Raw genomic sequence first — 27,058 nt, 5'->3', positions numbered from 1 at the left:
ACAGCAATTTCAGCTTGCAAGCAAAGGTACGCCCACTTCCGTTCTCTCCAACAGAACCATGACTTCTTACCTAACTTACAAAAAGAATAACTTTAGGATTGATAAGACATATGGCTAATTTTCACTGAGTAAATTACATTACTTTCCCTGTCTTTAGCTTTTAAAGCAATTTTGCAGTAGTTTGTCAAGTTTTTAAGGCAGCTGAAGTGCCTGGATTTATGTACTAAACTAACTTTATATCTCAACTCACTGTAAAATAAACTCTAATTTTTTTTATTTTTTTTTTTTTGGCTAAGAAGATGTAGCATATACTATTTATACTACAAAAATGATGGGGGTTTAATGGGGTATCTTTCATCAACATGTTTCAAACATAGCTCTTCACAAACCATCTGCAATTTGCGCTGCCTTCCCCACACAGAGAAGGTAGTGTGTCTAAGTGTCCCAACCACAACAAAAGCCAAAATTGCTGTTGAGAGTTCATTTTCCATGCCTGCATCAATTAGTGATCCCATTTGCATGTGGCTATGTGTAGCCCTCTTACTAACTGCTGAAAAGACCTGTACACTGTGCACTTCTCCCTTAACTCCTTTCACAGACCTGGGGAGCAAGTGCATTGCATAGTAGCTGTGGGTAGTAAACCATAGTGTCACATACATATATGCACGTGCAGAACATATGTATATACCTACAACTTGTACAACATCTGTGCTGTTGTGCCCAACAGTTGAATTTCTGATGGACTTGCACCAGTGGAATGATATGTCCTGATTGGTTTGCCCAGTAACTGGTCCTCCCCTATCCATGTACCTAGAGAGCAGGGTTAGGGATGGATCCCCATAGCACTGTGTACACATTGCGAAATGCTATCAGCTGCTCTGCTGTGTTCCTGTTGCTGGACAGATTGACAGATCAAGATGCTACAACTGAGGAGGACATCTCCTTGCTTACTGTTTGGTTGGTAGCTTTTGGCATCATTTGTAACTCTCTGAATCATCTTTCATGGAGCTTCATGTAGTAGCCAAAATGTTATCAAAGCTCTGGGCTGGCAGGAGGACTTTTTCTGTTGGGATGTCACAGGTGGGATCTCAACTCTAGCCCCATGTGGCACTTGGAAGTAGAGATGAATGGTCTGAGCTAGCACTGTCAGCCAAGGGAGGGCAGCAGCACCATGGGGCTGCAGTGCAAAGGCAGCTCCTAGGCCAGCCCCTGCTGTCGTCACAGTCCTGGGTTCAGTAATGCCAGGCAGAGGTCCTAGCCCACGGTGACCCCATGGCAAGGGCCTTATGCGTTCAGGGAGCGTGTACTGGAGGGGCTAATCAGTTCTGCAAACTGTTCCAATAAGCCCTTCTTGGGCAACCTAGGTTTACAGTCATGCTACTGTGGTCAGGGTGCCTCTCTGTCAAACCATATTTGCTACAGGGCTGCATTAGCTTTTTCCTTGCTTTTCCTTCCTGCGGAGGAGTCGGAGGATGCGTTCATTTTTTGTTAGTTCTTCTGGAAGTTCATTTGCCTGGAATGAAAAAACCCTTGGGTTAGCAGAAATTAACAAGTATTTCCAAAACATGATTTAAAAACATTCAACTTTAGAGAAGACGCTATTGGGCGTTACAATGACAGGTTTATTCCAGTGTTGTCCTACCACTGTTGGAGATATCTTAAGAAATCACCTTTCAGCATGCAATTCCCACTTAAGTCTCAAAAATAGTCCCTGTGTGGGTTTGAAGTGGTCATCTTATTTTGTGCTGACTGTCCAGGTTAAATGGTATCCCCTGGGCTCTCTATGCTTCTGCCACAGAAGTACTGAATTTTTGGGGAGAAGAGGCAGGTGTGTAAGTACCAAAGTCCAAAAAAAGTCCATAAAGATCTGAAAGAATACTTTAATTGCTATGAAATAATCCGTGCTATTCTGTAGGATTGGTAATAGAACATCAGAGTTTGGTCTTCTGTGTGTATTGAATACAAATTTGGTAACAAACTGTTTTCGCAACGAAGCTACTTCTGAAAAGAATTCTGTCCTGCAAATGTACTCTGTTGTGCTAAATTGCATGTCATTAAAAAAAATCAGTAGGAGAGATTACAGCCATAGACTTTCTTATACTGCAAACCCTTCTGCTGCAAATCACCATCAGCAGCAGAGAAATCTTGTGTGCTGTTTGAGTGACAGCGGCAAATCAAAATGCCTGTTAACACGAACTACTGTATGCGAGTCGTTAACTTTGCTGCCATCAAGTGGAATGATACAGAAATAACAGGCACAGGTTTTATATTCAATGACCAAAACATTCAGAAGGTATGTGCTGGGTTACTTGTATTACAAACTGTCATTCACCCAGTCATAACAAGAAGTGAATACCAGACCACCTATGCACAGCTTAGCAAACCCAGCTAGAGCTCAAATACTAGAGACAAATAGTTCATAAACACAAGTCAGAGGAAGACATTTTCATGGAAATTAGCAAATATGTAATGTTAAAATATTTTACAGACAAAAACCAAGAGCATCTTTTTCTGCAGAAAAGTTGTTGTTATAAAACGAATATGAAGCTATTTCACTCAACTAACATATTTACAGTAAGATATGATAAAGATACATGTAATGCAGGATTTCTTTGTATTAGCAATGTGCCGAATTCTAACCAAGTTTTCTTACCAGAGACACCCAGATACACATTTGTTTTGCTGCAGAAATATCATTCTTACACGACCATAGGGAGGTATGGTGTAACTTATGAATTATGAGAACATAACATATGGGTTTTTTCCTGAAATGCAACCTATCTAGCCAATGAATAGTTATAGTTAACAATTTGTGGTGCTTGAGTGAGTGAGTGCATGGTTTGCATATTCTGAGATTGATGTTACTTCACAAGAACCAGCATCACCAGTGGCACTGCCCAGCACCCTTGTAGATGCCTGTATACAGCAATGAATGGACGAAATGGTGATGCTTCAGGAGAGGAACAGGAGGCAACTGTGGACTAACACAGAAACATGGGCTGCCACTGCCTCCGTGGCTCACATGGCTCCACCGCTCAGTGCTTCCCACCTGCTCCTTGCCCAGGATAGTGTGTCAGAACGCACCTTGTTCCTCAGGCACGGATCTGCTCCTGCTTCAAGGAGCAGTGCCACTGTCTTCACGTTGCCACTCAGGACGGCTGCATGGAGAGCAGAGGTCCCATTCTAGAAAATACCAATGGAGATGTTTGTACCGTGCATGGGAAGAAAACAAAAGGCAGTGAAACACAAATGTTTGCAAAGAGCAAACCTATGAACAAGAAAGAAGTAACATGGAAGAAATGAGGTCATTAAAAGTATAGTGTCTGATTTAGACAGGGTGCTGGTAGGCTAGCAGGCTATGAAGGAGGTGATTTTAAATGCTTTAATAAAAATGAGAGTCAAATTCACTTCACCACAGCAGTATTTCCTTTTAAAAATTACCCTTGTCAGTTGATTAGAGGTGAAATGGACACAGTGCTTGCTTCTGCCTGGCAAAACCAGCCATTAGCAAGTGAAACAGAAGTGCAAGCAGTAATGGAAACCATCTGTGCATTTTATCTTCTGTCTCTGATGATTAATGGTCTCAGTGTCAGACAGCTGAATGGGGATTTTTTTTATGGCTGACCTTTTGTCTGTGGCTGCAAATTGACAGTTCAAATAAGTGTGGAAGCTATTTCATACTTGTAATTAACAACTAAGTTAATGCCACCTGGATTTTCGAGTACATCAAAATTGCCAATGCTGCATGCACAGAGGCTATCAAAGTGTGTGATTTATAGATACATGTAACTAGAAAAGCTATTAAAAAGTAGCTTCCAAGTATGTTATTTTTCAAGTCACTTTCTGATTTCAGATGAGAACAAAAACAAGCAGGGAACCTGCTCACAACAGATCTCTTAGGATACTATTTTGCTGACAAAATACGATAGAAGGCCACATACACTGCTAAGAACTGCACTATTAAGAGCAATCCATTTACAATAAGAATAAAATCAAACAATGAAAAGCAGGAAAATTCCTTCTATGTCTTCTATGCTTCCTTATTCCACAAATCAAACTCACAATTATGTTTGAAAAGATTCATTTGTGTGTAGCATTAAAGGCTAAATAAGATAATTTAATTTTTCTCTTGATTTTTTTGGGAGGCTCAAGCTCCTTGTAATCTTCCTCTGTCATAGTCATAAATGTCAGACCTTTCATCAGAAACTCATTCTTGAGTTCCTGTCTAAAAATCCATGTGTTTCACTACTAACCTTCAGCAGGCCAAGAGTTGGAGAGAATTTCAGCAACTCTTCTATCACATTATTGTACCCCTTAATGGCAGCCTTCAGTAAAGCAGTCGTACCATCCTTTGAAGGAGACAGGAAGGTCAGTCCAGTTGTTAGCAATGCTCTACCTGCATTACCCTTGGCTGGAAGGAAAAACCAGCTTTCCCCCACCACCTCTGAGAAGAGGGTCTTCTCTGCTCAAAATTTTTGAGGAGACAACTCCACAGTATATGCTGTGGTTTTAGAGCATCAAGAAGATAGTTACATTGGCGGGTGAAAACTTCGGGGTAAAATGAACCAGTGACACCATAGATCATCTTTATAGAGACATATCTATTTCCTTATTCCAGAAGGCCCCTCCAGGAAGCTGTCCGAGACACAATGGGAGAAAGTGAGCCCATGCTGGGACTTTACATCATGGCAAACAGGACAGACTTTGGGGACACCAGGCAGACTTGCAGCCTCAGAAAAAGCTAGGAGGTGTTAAGCTGCAGACAGAGCACAGGAAGAAGTCTACTCACATCCCGGGTGGCATCTCGCTCAGCTCCACGAAGCAGCATTACTCGTACCACTTCACTGTGACCCATCTGCGATGCAATCCACAAGGGAGCCGTCCCATCCTGCAAACAGAGTATGACTGCTAATGGTTTCACTTTGAGACCCTGTGCTCTCTGGTATCTACCATCCAAGTCTGCCTACTGGATTGGATGTACTTTAAGACCAATTAAATCCCTCATCACAGAAAGACATACACAGATTTGCTTCCAGAAGCACATGGGAGCTCGGTGTAACAAGTCAGAACAAAACTGCTCCAGTTGTGGAGTAGAGCCGTCCTTAGCTGCTTTCTCTTACATAGTTGGCATGAAACATGCATTACTGTCTGAACAGTTAAAAGCCACTTTGTCTTAACAGCTGTACCTCAAATACATGTGGAAGTCTGAAATGTAAAGGCCAAAGTGTACTTTGAAATCTAGGTGGCTAGATGTGACAGAAGATACAGGCAAATATCAGCATGCATGGTGAGATTCTGCAGCTGGGTCTTTGTACCTGTGGAGTAGAGGTTGTTTATAGAAGTTAAGGAGCAATGCAAGATGATTAACAGCTTTCAACATTAAATTATGCTACCCATCCTCAGGGAATCTGTTAAAAACATCTTGCCTTACACTGGTGCTGAGTGTTTCACAAATTTTATGTTCAACAACTCCATTAGAAAACAAGAAAATTACCAGGGAATCCAACATCAAATAATCTGTTTTGGAAAAATTGCCCTGTGCAATCATTACTTGAGCAGAAAACTTCAGAAAATAAAATGCACATTCGGAATAAGCTAAACTTTGTGATTGATTTTCATCCTAAAGGCAAAGGTGTATTGAAGTGCTAGAAGTGTTTCTCAGTTCAATTAGAATTTAGTTTTGTGTCTTTTCCTCCTTTTGCTTCTAAATGGCCTGGTTCTTCAGACTACAGGACTCCAGCAGTTATGTGGTGCCAAACTGATTCTTGTGAGCCCTTAACAAAAGGCTTTTCCTGTATGGACTTTAACATAAAAGTGAAGCCTTGTGTAGCAGGGTGCCTGCTTCTGCCTTCAGCAGTTGCCAGTTCCGCTCACCACCCACAGCAGCCTGAAGACTTGGCAGGAAAAATGAAGACAAATTATATTGGGGATTCCAAAAGAATCTTAATGAGAAGTTTCAGGAGAAAACAACTTTTTACTTTAAATAAGGTATTTCTACCTTAATTAAAGAAGAAATCTCTCTCTTTAGTGCCAGCTGAATGACTTGCCCATGCAGTCCAAAAAACCACTGTTGGACAAATTCTCTGCTTTCTATGGGCTAGTGACTTAACCCTGTCAAGGAAACAGAAAAGTTATTTCTTTCTTTGATATGATATTCTGAGTTTCCCTATTTCTGATTCTGAGAAAGAGCAAATGCACATTCTGAGATCTTAATTCTTCTCAAATGGTAAGACATGGGATCCTTGCCCACTCTTGTATCATTTCTCTATAGATTAATTAATTTAAATTAGTGACTGACCTCATTCTAGTATGTATCCTGTTAATACAATGAGTGTTCTTTCTGATTCTAAAATAACAAAGGCTCTCTTGTATACAGTGTATGTGTTGTTAGTGTGATGGCAAAAACTGTCCCTTTCCAGTTTATAGCTTTATCCCTGCCGTACTTCATATTTTTCTAATCTCCCCCCACCAGAGGGCTCTAGTAAATAACAACAGGGGCACTGAAAAAGCCTATAAATCTTGGAAAACAGAGCAGTTGAATTTGCCCACACAATTGAATCTGCATGAAGAACCAATGCTGTGCAAATCCACACTTCTGTTTATACAAGAAATGCAAGCACAAGCACAGCATGCAGAGCACAGCAGCTTTCTTTTTCTCACAGTGAAGTTCGTAAGAACAACTCGTATTTCCAGGTATAAATGAAAAGGAACAGAAGTGTTGGGTAACATCAACCTCAGTATCTCAGCTACTGGATAGTGGCAAAAAGACATTGTGAGAAGGGATGAATGTCTTGGAGGACTTAGCCTGAAGAGAAGAATGATGATGAAGTTGATGGTGTGCTCATACTGATCATTGTCAGCTTTTCTCTCTTAAGCAAATAGCATATAATATGCAGATTTATGCAAATGCATACAAAATTTATATGGAATAAATGAATTTTCTGTCCATTTTCATGTTGCTATATGGTGTAAAACAGATATTACATTGTACTAAAGGTCACATGAGTATTCCTGTGTAAACAGACATTAGGGCTTAGGGACAAGTTAGAAAGAAAGTGACAATAGGGACAGAGTTCAAAAACTGTTTTCCTTTCCTTGTCCCTCTGCCCACCCAGCAGACTGCAAACCACTACATTCCTAAAACAATGTTAAACACCCCATATGTTTTTAAGCTGTGCTTATTTCTGTATTTGATTACAAGCTTGTATATATGAACTACCTCTCATTATTATATTCAGCAGTCAGCGGTTCCAAACATACTCTAACCAAAATTTCCAATGCTCTTTATCTTATCCATTAGCTAATGACTTTGCCTTGCAGCTTTGACTCTCAATGTTTGCTTGTGGCTTGGAGTTTTAGAAAGGGCCAGATTAGGGTGGGAAGTAAAATACCCCTCAAATTCCCAGTAAGGACTTTCAGGTACAGACAGCCCCTACTCTCAGGCTACTCAGCACCATCTCCTCCACTGTTCTGCCCATCAGTTTGCTCACACCACTACACCATTTAAATTCTTGCTAATAGCAAATTGCTTGTTTGTCTGAAGTCTATACTCTCTATAGGTTTACTAGCTTACGTATATGTGTAATTGCATATCATTTGTTAAGAAAAAAAAATCATTATTTTCCAGAGTATTTGGAACCTGCTTACCCAGTCAGACTAGAGCCTACTGGGACACAGGCTGCCAAAACAGTGTAAAAATCATTGGCAGATGATCTTCTCGCTTTGAGTTGAAGAAGTAAAGAAACACTTCTTGCATGAAGCTTCAGACACTGCCCCAAGTGCTGTCTAGACAAAAAGATGACAAAAGAATTCCTACCCGGCTCTGCAATGTTAGGAAGAACAGAAGACAGCTAAAATCCAAGAGAAAATACATTGTCAGGAAAGAAACTCGTCAGGAAGCCTCACTACTAAGTCTTGCGAGAGCTGAGCTGAAGGGCCTGCACACGGATAGCCAATGCCCATCCGAGGTGCTCTATAGTGTCATGAGCGCCCCCATGGGACTGGGAAATGGGACATGAACCTCAAGAGGAACTGGTACTCGCCATAGCAGCAAGAACAGGCATACAGGGCAGATGCAAGCACTCAGGCACATGAATTAAGCCTCCAAATTCCGAAGGTAGAGAGGAAAACTTGGACGCCGTGAGGAAGAAGCATGAACTCACACCTGGCACTCTGCAGCCCTGTATTCAATGTTATGTAGCTTAGAAAAGTTTCCTACAGCAGTGAGGGCGATGTAGCTTGTAACTGACAGTAAGAGTGATCTGGCATCGAAACTGCTCCATCTAAAGCTACATTCCTCATGACCAGCATGCCACCTTTGAACAAAGTACAAATCTGTTTGCTGGTGAGAGACTGAAGTCCATGCATTACTTTACTAATTAAACAGTAAAAATGTTCCATTTGTTAAGGAAATGTTTCAAATTACAGTGGGTCCAAATACAAATGCCACAGACTTATCCAGGCATAATCTTAGCAGGGATCGGAGGTACCCTGAAGCAAAGTAAGCCCACCCTGCCAGAGCTGAAACAGAGCCAGGAGGAGCATTCACACAGAGTCAAGTCTTTGCCTCAACTAGGATTTAAAAATGCCTCATGGAACATTCTGTTGTAGAAATTGGATTAGAACTAAAACAATATTGTCAGAAGAATTAGTTGGTGCATTATAATTATGGTTAGCAGGATGCAGATTTTATGGCAACATGGTTCAGCTAAATCTAAGGCTCCCCAGCTTTATTTTGACCAGCTGAAAAGGCATTAATGCACACCTTGGTCTATCCTACTCCACTGATCTTTTAGACTGTGCGAATTAACAGCTTTTAACATTTTTTAATCTTGATCTTGGGAGACTGTGGAGGAAGCCTAGGAGCATCAGTTCAGGGAGTAGCTGCCAGCACAATTCCAGTGCTGGAGAGGTGCAGGAGGGGGCAGCAGGAAAATTACTTTAGTTTGAACACATAAAATGCTAATCTAGTTTCCTTGCACTACAGAGCAGCAAGTAGGCTACACAGACCTACAGGTGCAGTATAAGTCATATAGATCAATCTCTGCTGCCAGGCTATGATTTGTTAGGCTTTTGGTGTAGGTGAAAGGAAATACTGAGAATGCCTGACAAAGCTTGTCACATGCCATGCTGTCACTGTTATTAGAGTTTTCACATTCGTTTGCTCTCGCCTGATGATTTTTCAGTTGCTGCAAGTCGGTGATCACAGCCACCTGGCAGACATACGTGACTGATTGCAAGGACAAGACCTTATCCCATCAATTTAAAATGTGCAGTGAAGACCCAGGACAGCAACCTTGCCTGCAGGGTTTCAGCAGACCACACAGGAGACTTTATTAAAGCAGGCAAAGATTCCTGGGAAGCCCTGCCTCTAACCAGACATTTCTACGTGTTGGGAGTAAAGCTAGCTATGCAATTCCCACATCTGGCGATTCAAAGCAGCATATTAAATGTGCTGTTTAAGCACCAATTTTAGAGTCAAGAAACAGCTGAACAATTAAGGAATCCTTTTTTAGAAACCAAGAGAGCTTTTATTTTTATCTGTACACCATGTATGCTGTGTATTCCACAAATAGTTTGACACCTAGGAAGTCTCTTGCACCCTCACCTAACATCAGCATACAGTGATGCAGGGTGGATCTAACCTTAGCTCCCTAGCAGGGACCTCTGAACCAGCCACAAATCTAACTCAAATGATCAATGTTTGATCAAACAGCAGCCTGACTGCCTGCAGAAGAGCTAATTTCATGCTTATGGTTACCACTGGTTGTATGTTTTTGCAGGATTAAGGCTGCATCAAAAGAAGTGTGATCCACAGGTCGAGAGGAGGTGATTCTCCCCCTCTACTCCATTTGCTTGAGACCCCACAATCTGCCTTCCAGTGAAACACTTCCATGGGAATCTGATGCCTGGATTTTTCATAACTGTAAAAAATCAGCTCCCATTTCTGCTCTCAAGTATTGAGCTTACCTGCCGTGGCTGGTTAACCTTTGCTCCTGAAGAAAGTAGCAATCGGATGACATCCAGATAGCCTCCTTGTGCTGCCAGGAAAATTGCAGAAGCTCCATCCTAACAACAAATACATCCTTCTTACACTGCATTGAAGTGATGCCGTTTTTGCTCACAAAACCAAACCAAACTGAATCAAGTTCTGGTTCTTAAGCCATTATGCCATGTAACAGCAGGTATACAGCCATGCTCAGGAAATAATTGCCAAAATCCAGTCTAGCTCATAATAAACCATGGTGAGATTTTCATTCTGTATGCACAAGTGCCGGCTCCCATCACACGTCAACCAAACATTAAATCCTGGTTCTGGAATCCTAAGAGTCTAGTTCATTGAAGCATCGTTCTACATAACAAGAAATTCATCCTGTATAGCAATGTAGTTTCATTTAGCCTTTATATGTTCATGCAGAAGTGTTCTGTTACATAGACACGCAGTAAAAATATGTTAAAGTACTTTGCAAGACAGGAGGCTCCAGCACTGAAGTCTGCCCCTGCCCATACTGCTGGGCCACCCTAACAACTACCAGGCCACTGCTCTGGCACACCTTGTAAAAGAGACTTCACCTGTAATAGAATAATGTAAAAATAGATAGCCCTATAGGAAACCAGCATTTTCTTGCAAAAGCTTGTGGAAGAACAAAGCTTTTGAAGAACAAAGATTGTAAACAAATCCGGGGTTTTAATTTTTCCTCGACGTGTCTTTCATGTGCAGATGTTCTCAGAATTTTACTTCACAGGAATTTCTTCCTTAGGAAAAGAATTTAAATGTCATATTTCATTGATTTTTTTGATGAAAAAATTTCAAACAGCATTATCATCCTTCCAACAAACTAGAAGTGGAAATCTGCACTGAGGGTGGGACAGGTGTTTACCCATCCTATAACCACAGCACTCAGCACAGAGCATGCTAGGGCAAGTTTTCTCAGAAGGTGAGACTCTTTAAATAGAGACATCCCTTCACTGTATCTCAGATATGCAAATACAGAGCTCATGTAATCTCATGCATATACAAACTACAGAGCATTATAGTAGAAGTCTGTTGTTGCCTTTGTTGGCATATCACTATGTTGGGACCAAACACTACTGTCTGCTAAGAGATACTGCACAGCTACTTTTCTTTCTGCAAAACTCAGCACAGACTTAGTGAAGCATGAGCTGAATATAGCGCCCCAGGGATTGAATTTAGAATGTTTGGCTTTGATTTCAAGACAAATGTCCTGGCAAACAAAAGAGGTGTCTGCTGGCACTACAAACACACACCCCTGGGCTCTCTGAGGGGCTGTTTTCTCTGGTTGCTATGAGAGTATATGAAATAACAGGATGGTATTAGGTCCTTTGCAGGCTTCCACCAGAGACAAGTGTGATAATAACTCTTCCATTTAGAAAGTACACAAGATTGTGTAATAATAAAAGAGCTTTTTATTGTAGCATCAGTAAAGATGGAGGACCTTGGGTTCCTTATCACCTACATGATTTGAATTGATGCTGTAATGAGAAGGCTGTTTTAAAGGTTATAACATATTTCTGCAAAACATACTGTTGAGTTATGGTATTCTCTCATCTTCTTCTCTACCCCTCACATAGGTAAATTTAAGATTAAAATATCTATCTTGATGGTTTTGGGAAGACTACCCAAATGCATGCTCAAAATCCCTCCCATTTTATTGTCTGCCAGTGAACCTGCCAACCAGTTACTGCTTTTCAAATACAGCTTGGCAACATCCCACAAAAGCAGCCAAGCTAACATTCATTTTCAGGAGATTGTGTTCTTATTTTATTAAGCAGATGTTTCTGCCTGGTTTTGCCCAATGACTGTAAGCAATAAAAATACATCTCTAAATGCAATTGCACATATTGCTCATTTCCAAGAGAGACAATAAGGAAGTTATTTTACTGTCTTTACTTCTAGGTAAGTGTCTGCAGGTGTGGCAGCATGGCTATTTTTAAACTGAGTGGTAAACCCCGGGATTACCATGCAGAGGTATGAATCACTGCCCTCAGATTAGAAAGGCAACTGCTATTTGCACAGCAGTGCAGGTGAATCACCTTTCTTTATAGGGTGGTGGCAGCAAAGAGATGGAGATCCCCTATGCATCTAGTACACAGCCCCCAGTGGCCTCTGCAGGCACCAGCCCTTAGCTCCCATGCACACTTGTGGGAGCTAAGATTCAATAGCATTCTGCAGATCCAAAGCCCCTGGAAAAAGCTGAAAAACTTATATCCCTGTGGAACAACTTCTTCTTTGTCAGTTTTGAGTGCCCCAGGGTAGGAATGATCAGTTGGAAGTGGAAGGAAAATCTACCATTTGTTTCTGTTGAATGCTGAAAAGCTCAATGTTTTTGTGTCTCAGTTGCAGTAAATTAAATCCAGTGCTTCATTTGCTCAATCCAGCTTTCTGAAAAGTCAACTAAACAACATCAGCCATTTTAACCATCCTTTGCCCTAGAGGGCAAATACTGTCATGCTAGAGATACACCAATACCAAATAACATAATTTTAACTAATATTTAAAAAAATAATTTACAGATATTTAAAGATTCAAGTATTTTAACATTTACTATTCTTTCTGGCAAAAAACTGATGATCTGAGTCTCTGGTACCTCAGGGGCTTTATTGCTATTCACTCTTTTGTCTGCAATGAAAATCACTGGCAGGACATGACATAGTCTTTTGTTCAAGGCTAATGGATTACGCAAATCTGATCCAGATTTGATCCTTCATAGAGATAACAAATCAAAAGATATCCAGAACAGCTTTTCTGATTTCGTACTACTTCTTGCAGGATCATGAAAAGCAGACAGTTAACAGAATTCACGTCTTAGAAGAGTACTATAAAACCACATCTGGCAAATGCTTCTCTATGCTGGAGTCAGAACATCTGCTGTTGTCCAACCAACAGCGCATTTGTTCCATCACCAGTGTTGACAACACTATCTGTGTCAAATAACTCACGTAAAGTTGATCATGAATGTTGGCACCATGCTTCAAGAGCGTTTCCACTACTTTTGCATGCCCGTACTGACAAGCAGCTAGAAGTGCAGTACCTCCATCCTGTAAAAAAGCAAAGAATGGGTACAGTCAGGTAAGAGTCAGGTGCTGGAGTAAACATCATCATACAAAAAGAAACCAGATTTTACGATTTCAGAATTTGGCTCACAGTGGTTCTGTAGCAACTAGCTGCTGAGTGTTTCATAAGCTTAGTACCAAGTCTTGCCATGCAAATCTTTAAACTTGGCTCTGTCACTGTAAATTGTTTTCTCCTGAGTTTTTTTATAGTGCTTTCTGTTCTGCTTTGTGTTCCGCATCTTCTGCTTTCCCACTAGAAACTTTGTTTTGTTTCCTTCACAACTCCTCCATATCTCTTCCCTTTACAGCCAAATCCCACCCTTCTGCCAAGCTCTTCCACCAACTAAAGGACAGCATACCTTTCCCCTGCTCCAAGCCTACCGATCATTTACTGTTCTTTAGCCAGAACCTCACTCCCTGTCGTTTCCTGCCTCTAACCTATTGATTGTTTGCCTGAGGAAGAGTAAGAAGGGTGCATTTTGAAGCATGCTAACCAGAGCAAAGTCAGACCAAACACATGACCACCAGTGAAAGCCACATTACGTCTGCTGGAAAAGTGAGATCCCTGCAGGTAGTATCAATACCAGACAGTTTTGTTGCTGCACATCACCACTAAAGGGAGACCTAGGCACATGCATTGAATCCTGCTTGTAGACATGCTCCCTTGGGAGCCATCTGAGAAGGGAGGCACCTCACTGTCCTGGCAACTGAATCCAAGCCAGCTGAAACAACTGAGATAGATAGCAAACATGGGTCTTGCCATCTTAGGTGCAGTATTCCCCACTCAAAAATTACCAGTATTTCTAACACTAATATGGAAAGGAAGTTCTTAGCTTCTGCCTGGTATGGCACCACACCATCGTGAAAGATGAGGCACACCCCTAGTCATCCTCACCAGAGGTCTTCTCTCTCCTTCCCTGCCTTCTCCCAATCTCAAGCCACTCCTCCACAAGAGAAGCTATCTGAAGTATTTCTAGAACTGTTATTAATGTAGGCAGAAGACTGTGTTTTCCCTCAGCTTTGTTCCCTTATTTCCATTCCATGTTCATTTGTAATAGAAAGTTCTTTGCAGATTGATTGATTGCAGTGCCCTTCAAAACCAGTCAGGATCAGCCATATCTTTTGCAGCACTGCTCCTAGCTGAGCACTTTAATCAGAAAATGCTTTATGTCTGACCTGAAAAGGCATATTTTGTCAACTATAGTGTTTCTGGGTTTGGAGGGGGTGGAGGAGCCTATTATCTTAGTCACCTTTTAATAGAAGGACGGTTTGATGGAAAAATTCCAATCTATGAAAACCACATTATTAAATGGGAAACTTGAACAGATGCATAACCACACTCGAAGGCCAGTGGAAATGCACACTCTCAGTGCACACCTTCTCAGTGGAGTCTCCTGCTCAGGTACACACTGCTGCACAAAGTACAAGTTAGTTTCCCACCAAGCCTCAGTCTAAAACTTCGGTGGGTTACCAAAGCCAAGTCTGGAAGCTCTGAGTGTTTGTATTCCTGTGTCTAGGTCCTTACTTCAGAAGAAAAGCTGCAGTCCGCAAGCAAGGAATGAGTGGAAGTATGAACATGACAATTTCCAGGATAGATCCTAGCATTAATGATGAATCTAGCAAAGCTCTCATGTTACTGTTGAGAGAGAGCAGATCCTTTCAGTAAAGAGGGCATGACAAGATAGCTAACCTCAACTTGTTAAACCAGTGTCACTTTAATCTTGCACAGATTATTCTAACTCAGCTATCCTTTGGTTCAGATATTAAGAGCTTTTTTAGGCACAATAGCTTGTGTCATACTTTGAGTGCTTAAAAAGTATCTTAAAAGATACTTAGGACTGGCACGTGGGCCATGTCAGGTCTAAATTCAGAAGAGGCTGCCAGGAATATGGGGGCTGGGAGAAGAGTTTCAAGGTGAGCAACAGTAGAGCCCAAACGTGCATTTGTCCAAAGCCTGAAGCCATTAGGAGCATCTGAATGCAGGAATATTGTATTTTAATTTAGATCTTTACTCCCTTTTATCTTCCCTACTGACTCATGTCAGTATATTTTGCATGCTTCATAAAGATCATATATTGTCATGAAAGATCAAACAATTTCAAAGTAGTCATTCAAATCACAAACTATAACATCTTTAAGGATTGACTGCTGTGGGATAAAGAGCTATTCCTTCTTTAAACACATTGCTATGGATCCCAAGGTAAATCCATGGCAAGTGTCTTTTCAGATTGTTGGGATGCTCCAAAATGTGGCTGGTGTATCAAGGACAAGCATATGTAATGAAAATATGCTGGGTTTGTTTCTGTTTGCTGAAAGCAGAGGTTCTAGTACTGCTTTGGACAATGAAACTGAATTGATACACTGATGTCAGTGATGAATGGAAGCTGTTCACCCCACAACAGGGGATGAACCAACCCAGGCTCTACCATCTGTGCTTCTGGCTATTCTGAGGAGATTTTGTAAAAGGACTGACCTGAACAAATAAATAGAAGCTCTGAGGTTCATTCCATCCTGGCACAGATGGGTAACTAGGAATTTAGGGAGGACTGAAGCCATTATACTTTTACGTATCCTATTTTAGCACCCAGATGCATCCCAAAATAGATGAAATTCCATTCTGTGCAAGTGCAGTACATATACACCTAAAATGGGATCCTACCTAGCATGTATAAAAGGACCTTTTCCTCCTGTGTTGTAGCATGGCTTGAGAATAAAGACTATCAACTATCACTATCAAGGGACTGACCTTTGATCAACTTAAGCCATTAAGTCTAGGTAACAGAAGCTAGTCCCAACTTAATATTTTCATAATATGTTGCATTACGCATATTACTCAGAAAATGTTCAAGTGAGGAAATCCTTTTATCATCCTGCTGCTGCCATGTCATGTTTCATGTGAACAGGAAAAAAAGCCTTGATTGTTGGAATGTATCAGCATGCAAAACCAGACCCATCATCTTACTTTATTCCTAAATTCAGTAGAGGCTCCAAATTCAAAGAGAAACTTCACTACATCGTTGTGGCCTTGCTGTGCAGCAAAGAACAGAGGAGTTGCACCTGACTGTAAGGAATAAAATGGATTAAAAAAACCCCAAACACATAAGACACTTTATGTAAATTTCAAATCTAAAAGTATTCAAAATCTGTTGCATATCAGCTGAAAAGACAGGATGATTTTGAGGACTTCTGAGGACACCAGGTATCTTAGGTCAGTTTTATTCCTATTGCACTGAGAAATCTGTCCAGCATTGTATGTTTGAATAAAATCCAAGTTTCATAAGGGGCTTCTGCGCAGTTACTAATACAGACCTCTTAGAATTTAGTAACTTCTACCTAGTCACCAGGTATGGAAAAAAACCCAGAGTGAGAAAAGACATAACAGAGGAACAGCTAATTTGAAATTCACTCCAGTGTTCAATGCCTTTACAATAGGTCTCTTGACACCATTCCAGAGCCTCCTCTTCCAGACACAGTTATGGGGCTTTCACTTCCCCGAGCTTCACAACACCTTCAGAGTACAAGAGCACTGGTTGAGCTACTTGTTGAATTTAGTGTCAAAACAGAGCCGTTTGTCTTTGGGGCTTAAATGTTATCTGTGCTGCTTCTTCTCTGCAACAGAGTAAATTAGGAGGATTTCAGGGTTTTTTTTTGTTGGCTTGCTGAATCACTACACCCTGAGCAATACTCAAGAGCAGCCCCATAAAACTGTTCTCAACTTTTCCTTTTGTCCCTGCTTTTCAAGCAGTGTTTACCTAAGGGAAGGGGCATGTTTAAATACAAGTTTTGCTGGAACAGGACCCCACTGAAAGACACTGACATTCACGGTTAGAGCAAGTTTAGGCCAGTAAGTGCAAAGACACTTATCATTGAACACAGCATTCACTGACTCAGTAACTTGCAGGTGTCAGCATGAGATTAATTCTCTGGTTCCAGGTTTCCAAGGAAAGTGAGAAACATTGGCTTGTATTGTTAAAGCAACAAACATACTGCTGTCCTGCACTGCTTGCCACCTTCCCATGTTACTGCATGCCCTCCTTAAACTGCTCTGCTCTTAGGACCAGTACAACTGTTGTTGTCTCAGAGCAATTCTGCTTTCTGCATATACAGCACACAGAACAGAGTAGCTGCAGGTACTCCTTACAAACATCTGTGTGGAATACAAGGGGAAGGCAGCTTCCTGAAGCCAGCCACAAGGAAGCATGGTACAAGAGATGCCTTGAAGGCAAAGCAAAGCTGAAAGGAAGGGTACAGGTGATTAAGCTGTGGGATTGTTAACGATGAGCTGGCTCAGACCAAGAGGCAGAAACTCCAAAGCATAGTGAGCCAAAATAATCCCCAGGCTAGCAATGACATCCATTCCATTTTAATGACTGGACTCTGCAAATCAAATGGTAAAGGACATCTCATCCGGAGAGCTGTAAGTTACTGTGCTGGTAAGTAAAACTGCAGATGCATAAATGGTGTAACCCTGGAGTTACATCTCAGATTTAACTGCCCCTCACCAAGAAGATGTGCTGGAAATGTTTGATGAATTATTTATAAATGTTCCTCTGGCATCTCATTTCCTATTATAAAATCCAGACATCTGATTCCGTGATGTCCTCAGAGCAGACCCTGTTTATACATGCAAGTAACACAGAAGCAATTGGCAAAAAAAGCAGCAGACAACACCACAACACTCTTATTATTTGTAATAAGCCAACGGTCACTTAATCCCTGTTTGAATGCAGAACTTCTCCTACCTCTCTCTGCAGATTGATATCTGCTCCTTGCAACACCAATTCCCGTACACAGTCTATGTGGCCATAGTAAGATGCTACCATCAGAGCTGTTGTGCCAAGCTGGGAATAAGGAAAAACAAGTCAGTACCTTCTACAGACACCTTCAGCAATGAATCAGGCTGAATGGAAGATACAGCAGCAGCTCTTCTGAAAAGCTGAAAGAAGCTTGTGATAATTGAAGAACTTGCTATCATTTAAAGGTTGCTATCAAGAATACTTTGAAAATGAGCAGTTAGTGGGTGTTAAAGCAAGAACATTACAGACTTGTCTGCAGTGCTAAGGCCTGACCATTTGACCAATATGTATGGAATGACTTTGCCTTATTGTCCTAAAATAAGTGAAACAAGGGTAACAAGAATGTTTTTGGTTTATGCACAGTATTTTTATCAGAGAATCCCAAAGATCTTTGCATCATTTCCAGGATAATAAACTTAGACACAGGAGCTGAGTGACTTAGCTGAGTCAATTCTGAGTCATAGTCAGGAGCAAGGTCTGGATGATTTGAATACTAATTCCCTGTCCAAATTATGAGAGTAATCACTTTATATGAGAGAACTTTCCATACCAGAACTATGTGTTGAAGTTCCCACAGTACACCATAAGGTCACTACTTCCGTGAACCAGATAAGATTCAGGTCATATGTATGTGATGTGCAGACAGCTCACAGAAACCACATGCCTAGGGATGAAACTTATCCTCTAAACCATTCACACATACCAGTTCAATTTAAAGAAGGAATGTATCACATTTCAAGAAAGAAGCATGCAGCCTTAATCATACCAGAATATTATAGACTAGAAAATGTGTATGCCTGATAGAATGGGTAAGGCAGGATATTTTACAGTGCATTGCAAAAATTCTTTACCAAAGTTAGCCTTCTTTTGAGAAAGATCAAGGAGTAATGGACCTTATTTCTTTACACTGATCTGTCCTGCTTACTTCATTCCCCATCTGAATATCCTTCCCTCCCTGTCAGAAAGACAGTCATAGCATCAGCTCCAGAAGTAGTGCAGGACAAATACTTGCCTACAGGGTAAAAATTAAACTAAATGAAAAGATAGGTTGAAGTCAATGGTCTTATAAAATCTTTTGCACTTTTAAGATACTCAAAGAAAGAGAGGTTGTGGCAGGTTCATGTTTCAGGCTGGAAATGTATAACACAGACACAACTCTCAATAAGTCAGGCCCAGCTCCAAACAATAGAAATCTGGGGATTTCTCAACCTCAGCTTTCCCCCGCTCTTTGCCACAATTACCTCTCCATACACTGTAGGCAGAATAGCAAGATGTATCTGTGTTTTCACCCCATTTCTAATCTCAAAACTGATTTCAACCCATGCTAATTACAGTAAGGAAATCCCCATGAAATCTATCTCCCATGTGACTGGGCTACTCTTTGCTTGGCCTTGGTGCCAAGTCCAGGAGATACTGGGGGGTGGTGGGAGGATCAGCAGTTATAGGAGGCCAGTAATTCTTCTAATTATGAGGATCTTTGCAAGCTGACATAATCATTGCTACCTGGGCTTAGTGGAGTTGACTCTTCACTGTGATCTATTACTATAATGACATTTCCTTGCAAAGAGAAGCCCGAGGTGTTAGGATCCCTGCTTTTAATGTCAGCACCACAAATAACTGTGTAAGACACATTTTTGAGTGCGGGCAAATTCCTCGCCCCTTGCCATTGGTGTAAATCATCATGCTATTTTATCTTGAGCTTCAAACTTGCTTCCTGACAAGATAAGGTTTTAAATTATCCCTAAGTGCCATGAGACTCTTCTATGCCTATTGTTAGATCCTCGCCACACTCTCTGCACAGCGGGCTATGGAAAGTGATGTAAAATCAGTGCCCAGGGTGTACATGCTGAACCCATGACAGTGCGTTATGTGCATACGCTGTCTTTGCAGTCCACATCTACTCGCCCACTGTTCATCAGGAGTTGGAGGAGAGCCAGGTTTCCTTTTCTTGCAGCCCAAAATGCAGCATTGGCAAGTGGTGTTTCTTTCTGGTGAAAAAAGAAAGAAAAGAAAGAAAGGAATCACTTTGGAAGATACAAACATACACATGTGAATTCTGCATTCAAGCCAGGCACATTTCAGCTCAGTGTGCTGTTCTTTCAAAACCAGAGCATGAAAGAGAAGCTAATTTAATTTCTTTGTGCAATTAAAGAGAACAGTCTCTCCATACTACCTCATGTTGTTTCAGGTTTTCCCTGTGTCCATGGCAGCCTATGTCTCTTAGCTTGTGCTATAATGAGAGTCGATGATGCTAGTCCAGATCCACAGGGAAACATCACAGAAAACAATGTGCTAACTAGCACCTGTACTGTCTGCTTCTGTGATGGGGCTGAGCACAGTCAGAAAGGCTGAATCATCCTGCTGACATGTCCTGCTGCAGGACATCTTCCCAGGTTTTAGGCTGGCTCTCTGCTGTCTCCTTCTTTTTTCGTGTTTTCAAGTCCCACCACAGCAAAAAGTATTGCTCATGCATTTCTCATACTGTTTGGTCTGCCTCCTCCCTGGAGTTAACACCCTGTAACTGTGGGCACATGAAATATCTCCTGAGTGATGCCAGGAAAAGAAAAGGATTAAATCTTTCTGTCTATAGACTTACAGATTCATTTACTAGGCATGCAGGGCAATATGTAAGTCAAAATTAGGAAACTCTGAAGTCTAAATAACACAGTCCACTGTTAAACAAATGGGTAATAATATAATCCTCTTTTGAGGCTTTCTTAGTCTTAGAAACAATGCCACAGTGTGACTTCTGGATAGAAGCAAATTATCACTGCCCCGGCATAGGAGGAGGACAGCAGAAAAAGACACAGACTTTGCACCTGGCCTCTTTATTAGATCCATGCAAGCAGCTGCCAAAAGGCTGCCTTGACAGGTAAGCACTTTGACGGGTGAATTATGGAGGCAAAACAGCACTATGATGGCAATAGTATGTATCCTAAAGCAGGCTCATGCTGCTGTTTTTTCATAAGGCCTAAAACCACCAACAGTTCAGTAAAGCACCTTTTCATTGACAGTCATCTTAGACAAAAACAGTGTCAAAAATAGCCGGGGGTCTTGCTCTCCAGTGAATCCTGCCTTCAGGATAACCCAAACAGAATACACAGTGGATAGAAAAGTCAATCATTCAGCTTCAGAAAATGTAATACATGCTTCTCCATGTCTAAATGTCAGTAGACATGTGTAATGAGGTAGAGAATCAGGATTGAATGGTTTTATGCTTGATGCTTAAAATGCACACATAGAGGAGAGTTTGAATTGCCTCCTTCACTGCTGCAAAGGTAATAAACCTCACAGAAACCAGCAGACACAAGACAAATCCTGTATGAATATATCACAGATCTGTCACACTGATCACTTTCCATGAGCTGCATTTTTAATATTCATAGATTAGAAAACTGGCAGTTGTTTGACATGAGAGAAGTTTCAACCACTCAATAAATTATACGACACTTCCTATAAATTGGTAGCAATATTTCTTGTGCCAGCACACACAGGGGCAGGAGTCTGCAAAAATACAGTAAGAAAAATATATAGCAAGATTAAATTCTGATCTTCCTTCTACAGCTAATGCATTTTCCAGGTGAATCTGTAGATAATGTCAATCAAATTAAAGCTAGCAGTTTATACCCTTACTGGCAAAGCAGTAGTGTTTTCCTGTCTTCACATTTTTAACCACTAAAATTTTACGTAAAACAAACAATTAACCTAAACACACAGTGGCTCATGTTGCCCTTTTTGCTCTGATATGTTAGGCAGCTACTTAATTATAGAGCTGGTAGTTAGAAATATTGTCTTACTTTATTATGATATTAAGTGGAAAGCTATTGCAAAGAATTCTATTTAGACCTTTCTGAATGGGAAATCAAATTCCTTCATATATCTCTATTTATATATATATATACATCTATATCTACACCTATAACTACAAATACTCTATCTCTATCTCTATCTATCTATGTATCTGGTCTTTTTATATCTCACTCTATCCTTTAAACTTTGAGAAAACTTTAGGATATGGCAATATACCCATACAAGGAAAGATTTATTTCATTGAGCCAGGTTTTCTACAAGAGGGCACAGTAGCAATGTGACTGCATTTTATTGTGCCCACCATACAATATCACCTTTATTTATCAGAAAGGCAAGAGCCAGAATCAAAATTCAGAAACTCTTCACCTGCTTTCATCAGTTTACATGAGGAGAGAACTAAGTTGCCAGTGCTACCTTAGTCTGGAAGTAAAAGTCCAAAATCATAAATTCCTGCCTCTTTTTTTCCTGCTTGCAATTACTAAAGTAGCTCTCCAGCAAAGTTGTCTTCATACTTTGGATCAGACCCAAGGAATGGGAGAATTCTCCAGTGCATCAAGGATATGAAATCAGGTTTTTCCCAGTGGTGCTTTTGACCCAATTTGGAACAACTGCTATCAGTACTCGTATTTCCCCTTGTGCCCCCGCTTCCTTGTATAAAAATAGAGTAAACAACATGTTCAGACAAACAACCATACTGTGATTAGATAAAAAAGGCAAACACAAATCTGAGCTATTTTACCTGCTAAGACGAATGGAATTTGCAAAATCATTCAGGTGATCTGTGTACGCTACAAGGACAGCCTCAGGGAGTACCATGTGGCAATTGCTTTTCTGCTTTCAAACCAAGGATTTATACCTTGGTGCTCTTCATTTTCAGGCATGATCAGCAATACTGACATCACTGGTAGGCCAAATGTAAGGCACTACTTTGGGATTACTAATCTGATTAACTGAATAATTTTTGAGCAATAAATGGGCTTTAAATAGCAGCATGTGACATAAACCTTGACTGCTGTTTTTCATTTATGGACTGGATCCTGTCTCATCAGATACTTAGGGAGAGGTACTGTTGAATTTCAAGAGCTTAAATGGATACAATTTCCATGCAATTCTGATTACAAAGCTAGTCTGCTCCTAAAGCCGCCTTAAAGTAAATGATTGACTCTCAGCATTGACAGTCTGGGAACAGAATGTAATAAATGTTTAAAAAAGCGATTAGCTAATGGCTTTGGTGAAAATGACATGTTTCATAATGTCATTTGTTCCGGCATCAGCAACTTTCAGGGTACAATTTCATCTACCTCATCAAGATCTCCAGAGCATTATTTCAAACTCTGGCTGTGCTACACATTTCTAATTTTTTATATACTTTTATGAGGGCCCAAAGATGAAAAACTGGCATTATATTCATGCTGTACTGACATCAAGAACAAATACTTATTCATAGAATCAAAGAACCATAAACTCATAGAATCATATTGCCTTGGGTTGGAAGGGACCTCAAAGATCTTTTGGTTCTAACCCCCTGCAACTGGCAGGGACACATTCCACTAGACCAGGTTGCTCAAAACCCCATCCAGCCTGGCCTTGAACACTGCCAGGGATGGGGAATCCACAGCTTCTCTGGGCAACCTGTGCCAGGGCCTCAGCACCCTCATAGTGAAGAATTTCTTCCTAATACATAATCTCAATCTCCCCTCTTTCAGTTTAAAGCCATTCCCCCTTGCCCTGTCCCTACATGCCCTGATAAAAAGTCCCTCTCCATCTTTCTTATATGCCCCCTTTAGGTACTGGAAGACTGCTGTATGGTTTCCCTGAAGCCTTCTCTTCTCCAGGCAGAATAAGCCCAGCTTTCTCAGACTGCCTTCATAGGAGAGTTTGTGTCCCTCTTCAGGACTTGTGGACTCCTCTGGACCATTCAAAAATGTCCTACAGGAAAATATACATTATAAATCTGACAAGACCATTTCTATGCAGCAATACAGAAAAAATAAAATGCACTAATGTGTCTGTGTATGTCATCTTAAGAACATCAAGGGAAAAAGTATCATTTAAGTGCTGTGATCAGCAGTTCCTGCTCCCTGCCCTACCTTTGACTTGCTGTTTGCAAAGAAGAGGGAGGTCAGAGTGGGGTAACAACTGATTAACAGTACCATTTTTAAACAGTGATCTTAAAGATGAAATAAAGGAGGTATAGGCAAAGAGAAACGAGATGAGGAGAACACTGGCTTGGTGGCTGTTCCTTGTTCTGTCAAAATAAAAGAAAATTCCCTTTTCTTTCTCAGTTTCTAAACAATTCCTAATGGAAAGGAGAATTGAATAAAAAGTTTGAAGAAGAACTGGAAATCAGGATCAAGCATGATAGAATGGAAAATGTTAGTGGACCCGAGGAGGAAAGAGAGAGGAATTAATTAGATAACAATATATCTTACATGAAGGATGTTGATAAAAAAGAAAAGCAGATCAAGATACAAATGTAAGTTTAGACAGGCAAAAGCTAGTAGAAGAAGAGGGGATATTCATGTGTGTAGACAGTGAGAAAGCAAGATAAATGCTACCCTATAAGTAAGTAGGATAATCAAATGAAGAACATGAATAAACAGTGGCAAAAACATGAATAAACAGTGGCAAACAGATGTCAGGAATCCAAGTACATGGTCTTCTGAGAGAAAGTGAAAATGCCAACAAAAAAGACACATAGAAGAGAGAAAAAGCAGAGAGAGGTGGGGGCTGAAGTTCTCCAGAGGAAGAGAGAGCTGGCAGTGGGTGAGCTGCCTTGAACAGGAGTACTTGAGGGAATAGAAAGTGAGAAATAACAGCACAGAAAAAGAGCTGATGGGAACAGAATAGAAAAGAAAACCTGAAGGACAAAGCTAAAAAAGGAGGCTAGAAAAACAAGGGAAGAAGTGGATAGCACCACCAACAGCATGAGACTAGCATCCTTTAGAGTGGATTCCTGCGGGAACAAAGGTGGGGAAAAACTCACGGACACAGAATGGAGCAACAGAAGAAACTAAGAAAAAAAAGGCAAGTGTGAGACCAGTGTGGGACCAAAAAGGGGGTGACCACAGAGATCTCACCACCCAGGGTAAAGCTAAGGCTGAGCTGCACTGTGAGTAAAGGTACCCTGCTTCCTGCCCCACTAGGGCTTTAAGTGCGGGTGGAAACCACCTGCTGCACTACCATGGAACTGAGAAGGTGCCACTGCAGCAGCAGCAATCCCAGCAGGGAAACACCTTGGCAGGAGTGAGAGGTAAGCACAGAGAATAATCCAACAAAGTGATGCAACAGAGGCAATATGGCAAGGGTCTGGCACACAGCTGGTGATCAATAAGAGAAGGGCAAGCTCAGCATCCAGAAAGTGCATAACCAAGGAGATGTACATCTCATATGGTGCCAATTGATTTCACTAATCCTGTCCTCAGATTAAAAAAAAAGCCAAATTTATTTCAGGTGATCTTTTAAAATGACTGCTCTTGCATTGTTTTGGATGAAAAAAGTACAAAAAGTGACAGAAGACGGACAGAAAAGGGAACAAACCAGCTCAGCTTCAGTGGCCACTGTAACCCAAAACAAACAGCACGAATAAAGGCTGCCTCCTAACTCTTATGCAACCAGCACTAGCAAAAATGACCAGAAAAGTGCAGAGGAGGCTCCCAACTGCACCAAACCCCGCCGCGCTGAGCCTGGCCATCCTAAATCCAGCGTGAAGATCCATGGAGGCTCGCAGTTTATGTAACGCTAACCAGGCATTCTGCTGGAGGGATGTCTGCGGTGGAAAGCACCGCTCCCTCAGCTGCCACCGCAGCACCCCACAGCCCGGGAATGACGCTACAACCTCCTTATTTCCTAAAGAAAAACATCATAAATCAGTCCCACATCCAAGAATATGACGGAGCATTCCACGGGCTGCCGGCACCAAGCGGGAAGGCAAACGCGCATCCCCCCGTCCCTCTCCCTGCTCCCGGCTCACCTTGAACGACATCCTGCGCACCGCATCTCAGCGCTCCGCCTCCGCTCCCATCCGCGCCGCTCAGCGGCCCGGGGCTGCGCGGGGCCGGGGCGGAGCGCGGGGCCAGCGCCTCCCTCCCGCATCACTTTGTGCCTATGAGGGTCTGGTTGGGTTTCCTCTTTCAAGGTTTTCTCTGGGAGTGTGGGATTATATAATTACTATTTGTATTACTATTATTATTGTTATACTGTTATTGTATTTTTATTCTATGATTGTTGACGTTATTGTTATTGTCATTATTATTATTATTGTTATTATCATCACCACTCTCCTGTATCCCTGCTCTAGCAGCAGCATCCCACAGCAAGCAGTAGGGCCCCACAGTGGGAACACACACTGCTCAGCAGCTTCTGGTTCAAACCTATAGGTCAGGCACCCATCACTCAGAAATAGCACTAAAATTGTCCAAACCCAGGCACCCCCAGCCTGAGTATCATCACTGACCTAATGTCACCTCCATGGCACCTCTTTGATATTTCACAGACTTTTCCATTCATATCCAGGAAAAAACTGCTAAAAGGGATCACAGTGAGTATACCCAACTGCACAACCATGTAGTGAGGAGAGTTCTTTTACCTTGCGTGTATATGACACCACCTCCCATGGGCCTTGTGCTCTCATGAGCAAGACAGTAAGTTCTTAAGGGCTTTATGTTAAGCCTTCAGAAATGAACAGCCATGAAGCCAATGCATGTCCTGTTCTGCCTGGTTGCTTCAGATTTCATTCAAAGTCTGCGTGATATAAAGTAAGCAAAATGGGGCATGCTCTGGTGGGAGATTCCTGAATTTCTTTGCTATTGTTGGTTTTAACTGAGCCCTTAGGGATTTTCTTCTTTTGATGTGCACACATAAATGCCACTGATGAGAAAATTATGTATGTGCATTGAGAGAAAATACTTGCACTGAGATCCAATTAGTTTATTTCACTAATCTGCAAGTGAAGGATTTTCTGCAGATTCCTTTTCCTGAGGCAATATTCATCTGTGCATACAGTAACGCAAACTGCAGGCAAGCAGATGAGAGCGGCTAACAGCAGAAGCTCATCTCAGAATGTATGGCCTGCTGTGAACCTCACCTTAACTACTAAGATCATACAAACATGGGTGATCATTCTGATTTTTTCTTAAACTTAAAAATACTGAATAAACTCAGTAGCTGTTGCGTTGTTTAGTGTCATTTTTGCTTTGATCCAGTCACACAGTGGTGCTTGCCTGTTGATAGAGGAAAGTATTACTAATCTGTACACACTCCCTGCCTCACCCCTGGAAAATCCCTGTATTTATTCAATCTATTGTGAACAGCATGCCAAGCTTTTCACATTCATCACTCAGAATGTTCGATTTTCTGACAAAGAAAAATAATGAATT

General features: G+C 41.3%; 1 protein-coding gene across 1 annotated transcript; it reads right to left on the bottom strand.

Annotated features, from left to right (window-relative positions):
• Window positions 1-1,284: 1,284 nt before the first annotated feature.
• On the bottom strand, window positions 1,285-25,680 carry LOC117438428 (ankyrin repeat domain-containing protein 29). Its single transcript, XM_034073956.1, has 10 exons — window positions 25,654-25,680; window positions 19,748-19,858; window positions 17,817-17,915; window positions 16,037-16,135; window positions 12,961-13,059; window positions 9,970-10,068; window positions 4,790-4,888; window positions 4,254-4,349; window positions 3,085-3,183; window positions 1,285-1,513 (listed from the first exon to the last, which is right to left on the bottom strand). Exons 1-10 carry the CDS (start codon window positions 25,663-25,665, stop codon window positions 1,430-1,432), a joined length of 897 nt encoding a protein of 298 aa, XP_033929847.1. The 5' UTR covers window positions 25,666-25,680; the 3' UTR covers window positions 1,285-1,429.
• Window positions 25,681-27,058: the final 1,378 nt, after the last annotated feature.

The sequence above is a fragment of the Melopsittacus undulatus genome, unplaced genomic scaffold, assembly GCF_012275295.1.
Source record: "Melopsittacus undulatus isolate bMelUnd1 unplaced genomic scaffold, bMelUnd1.mat.Z mat_scaffold_303_arrow_ctg1, whole genome shotgun sequence".
Lineage (NCBI taxonomy): Eukaryota > Metazoa > Chordata > Aves > Psittaciformes > Psittaculidae > Melopsittacus > Melopsittacus undulatus.
This window is presented reverse-complemented; position numbering and strand designations above follow the sequence as displayed.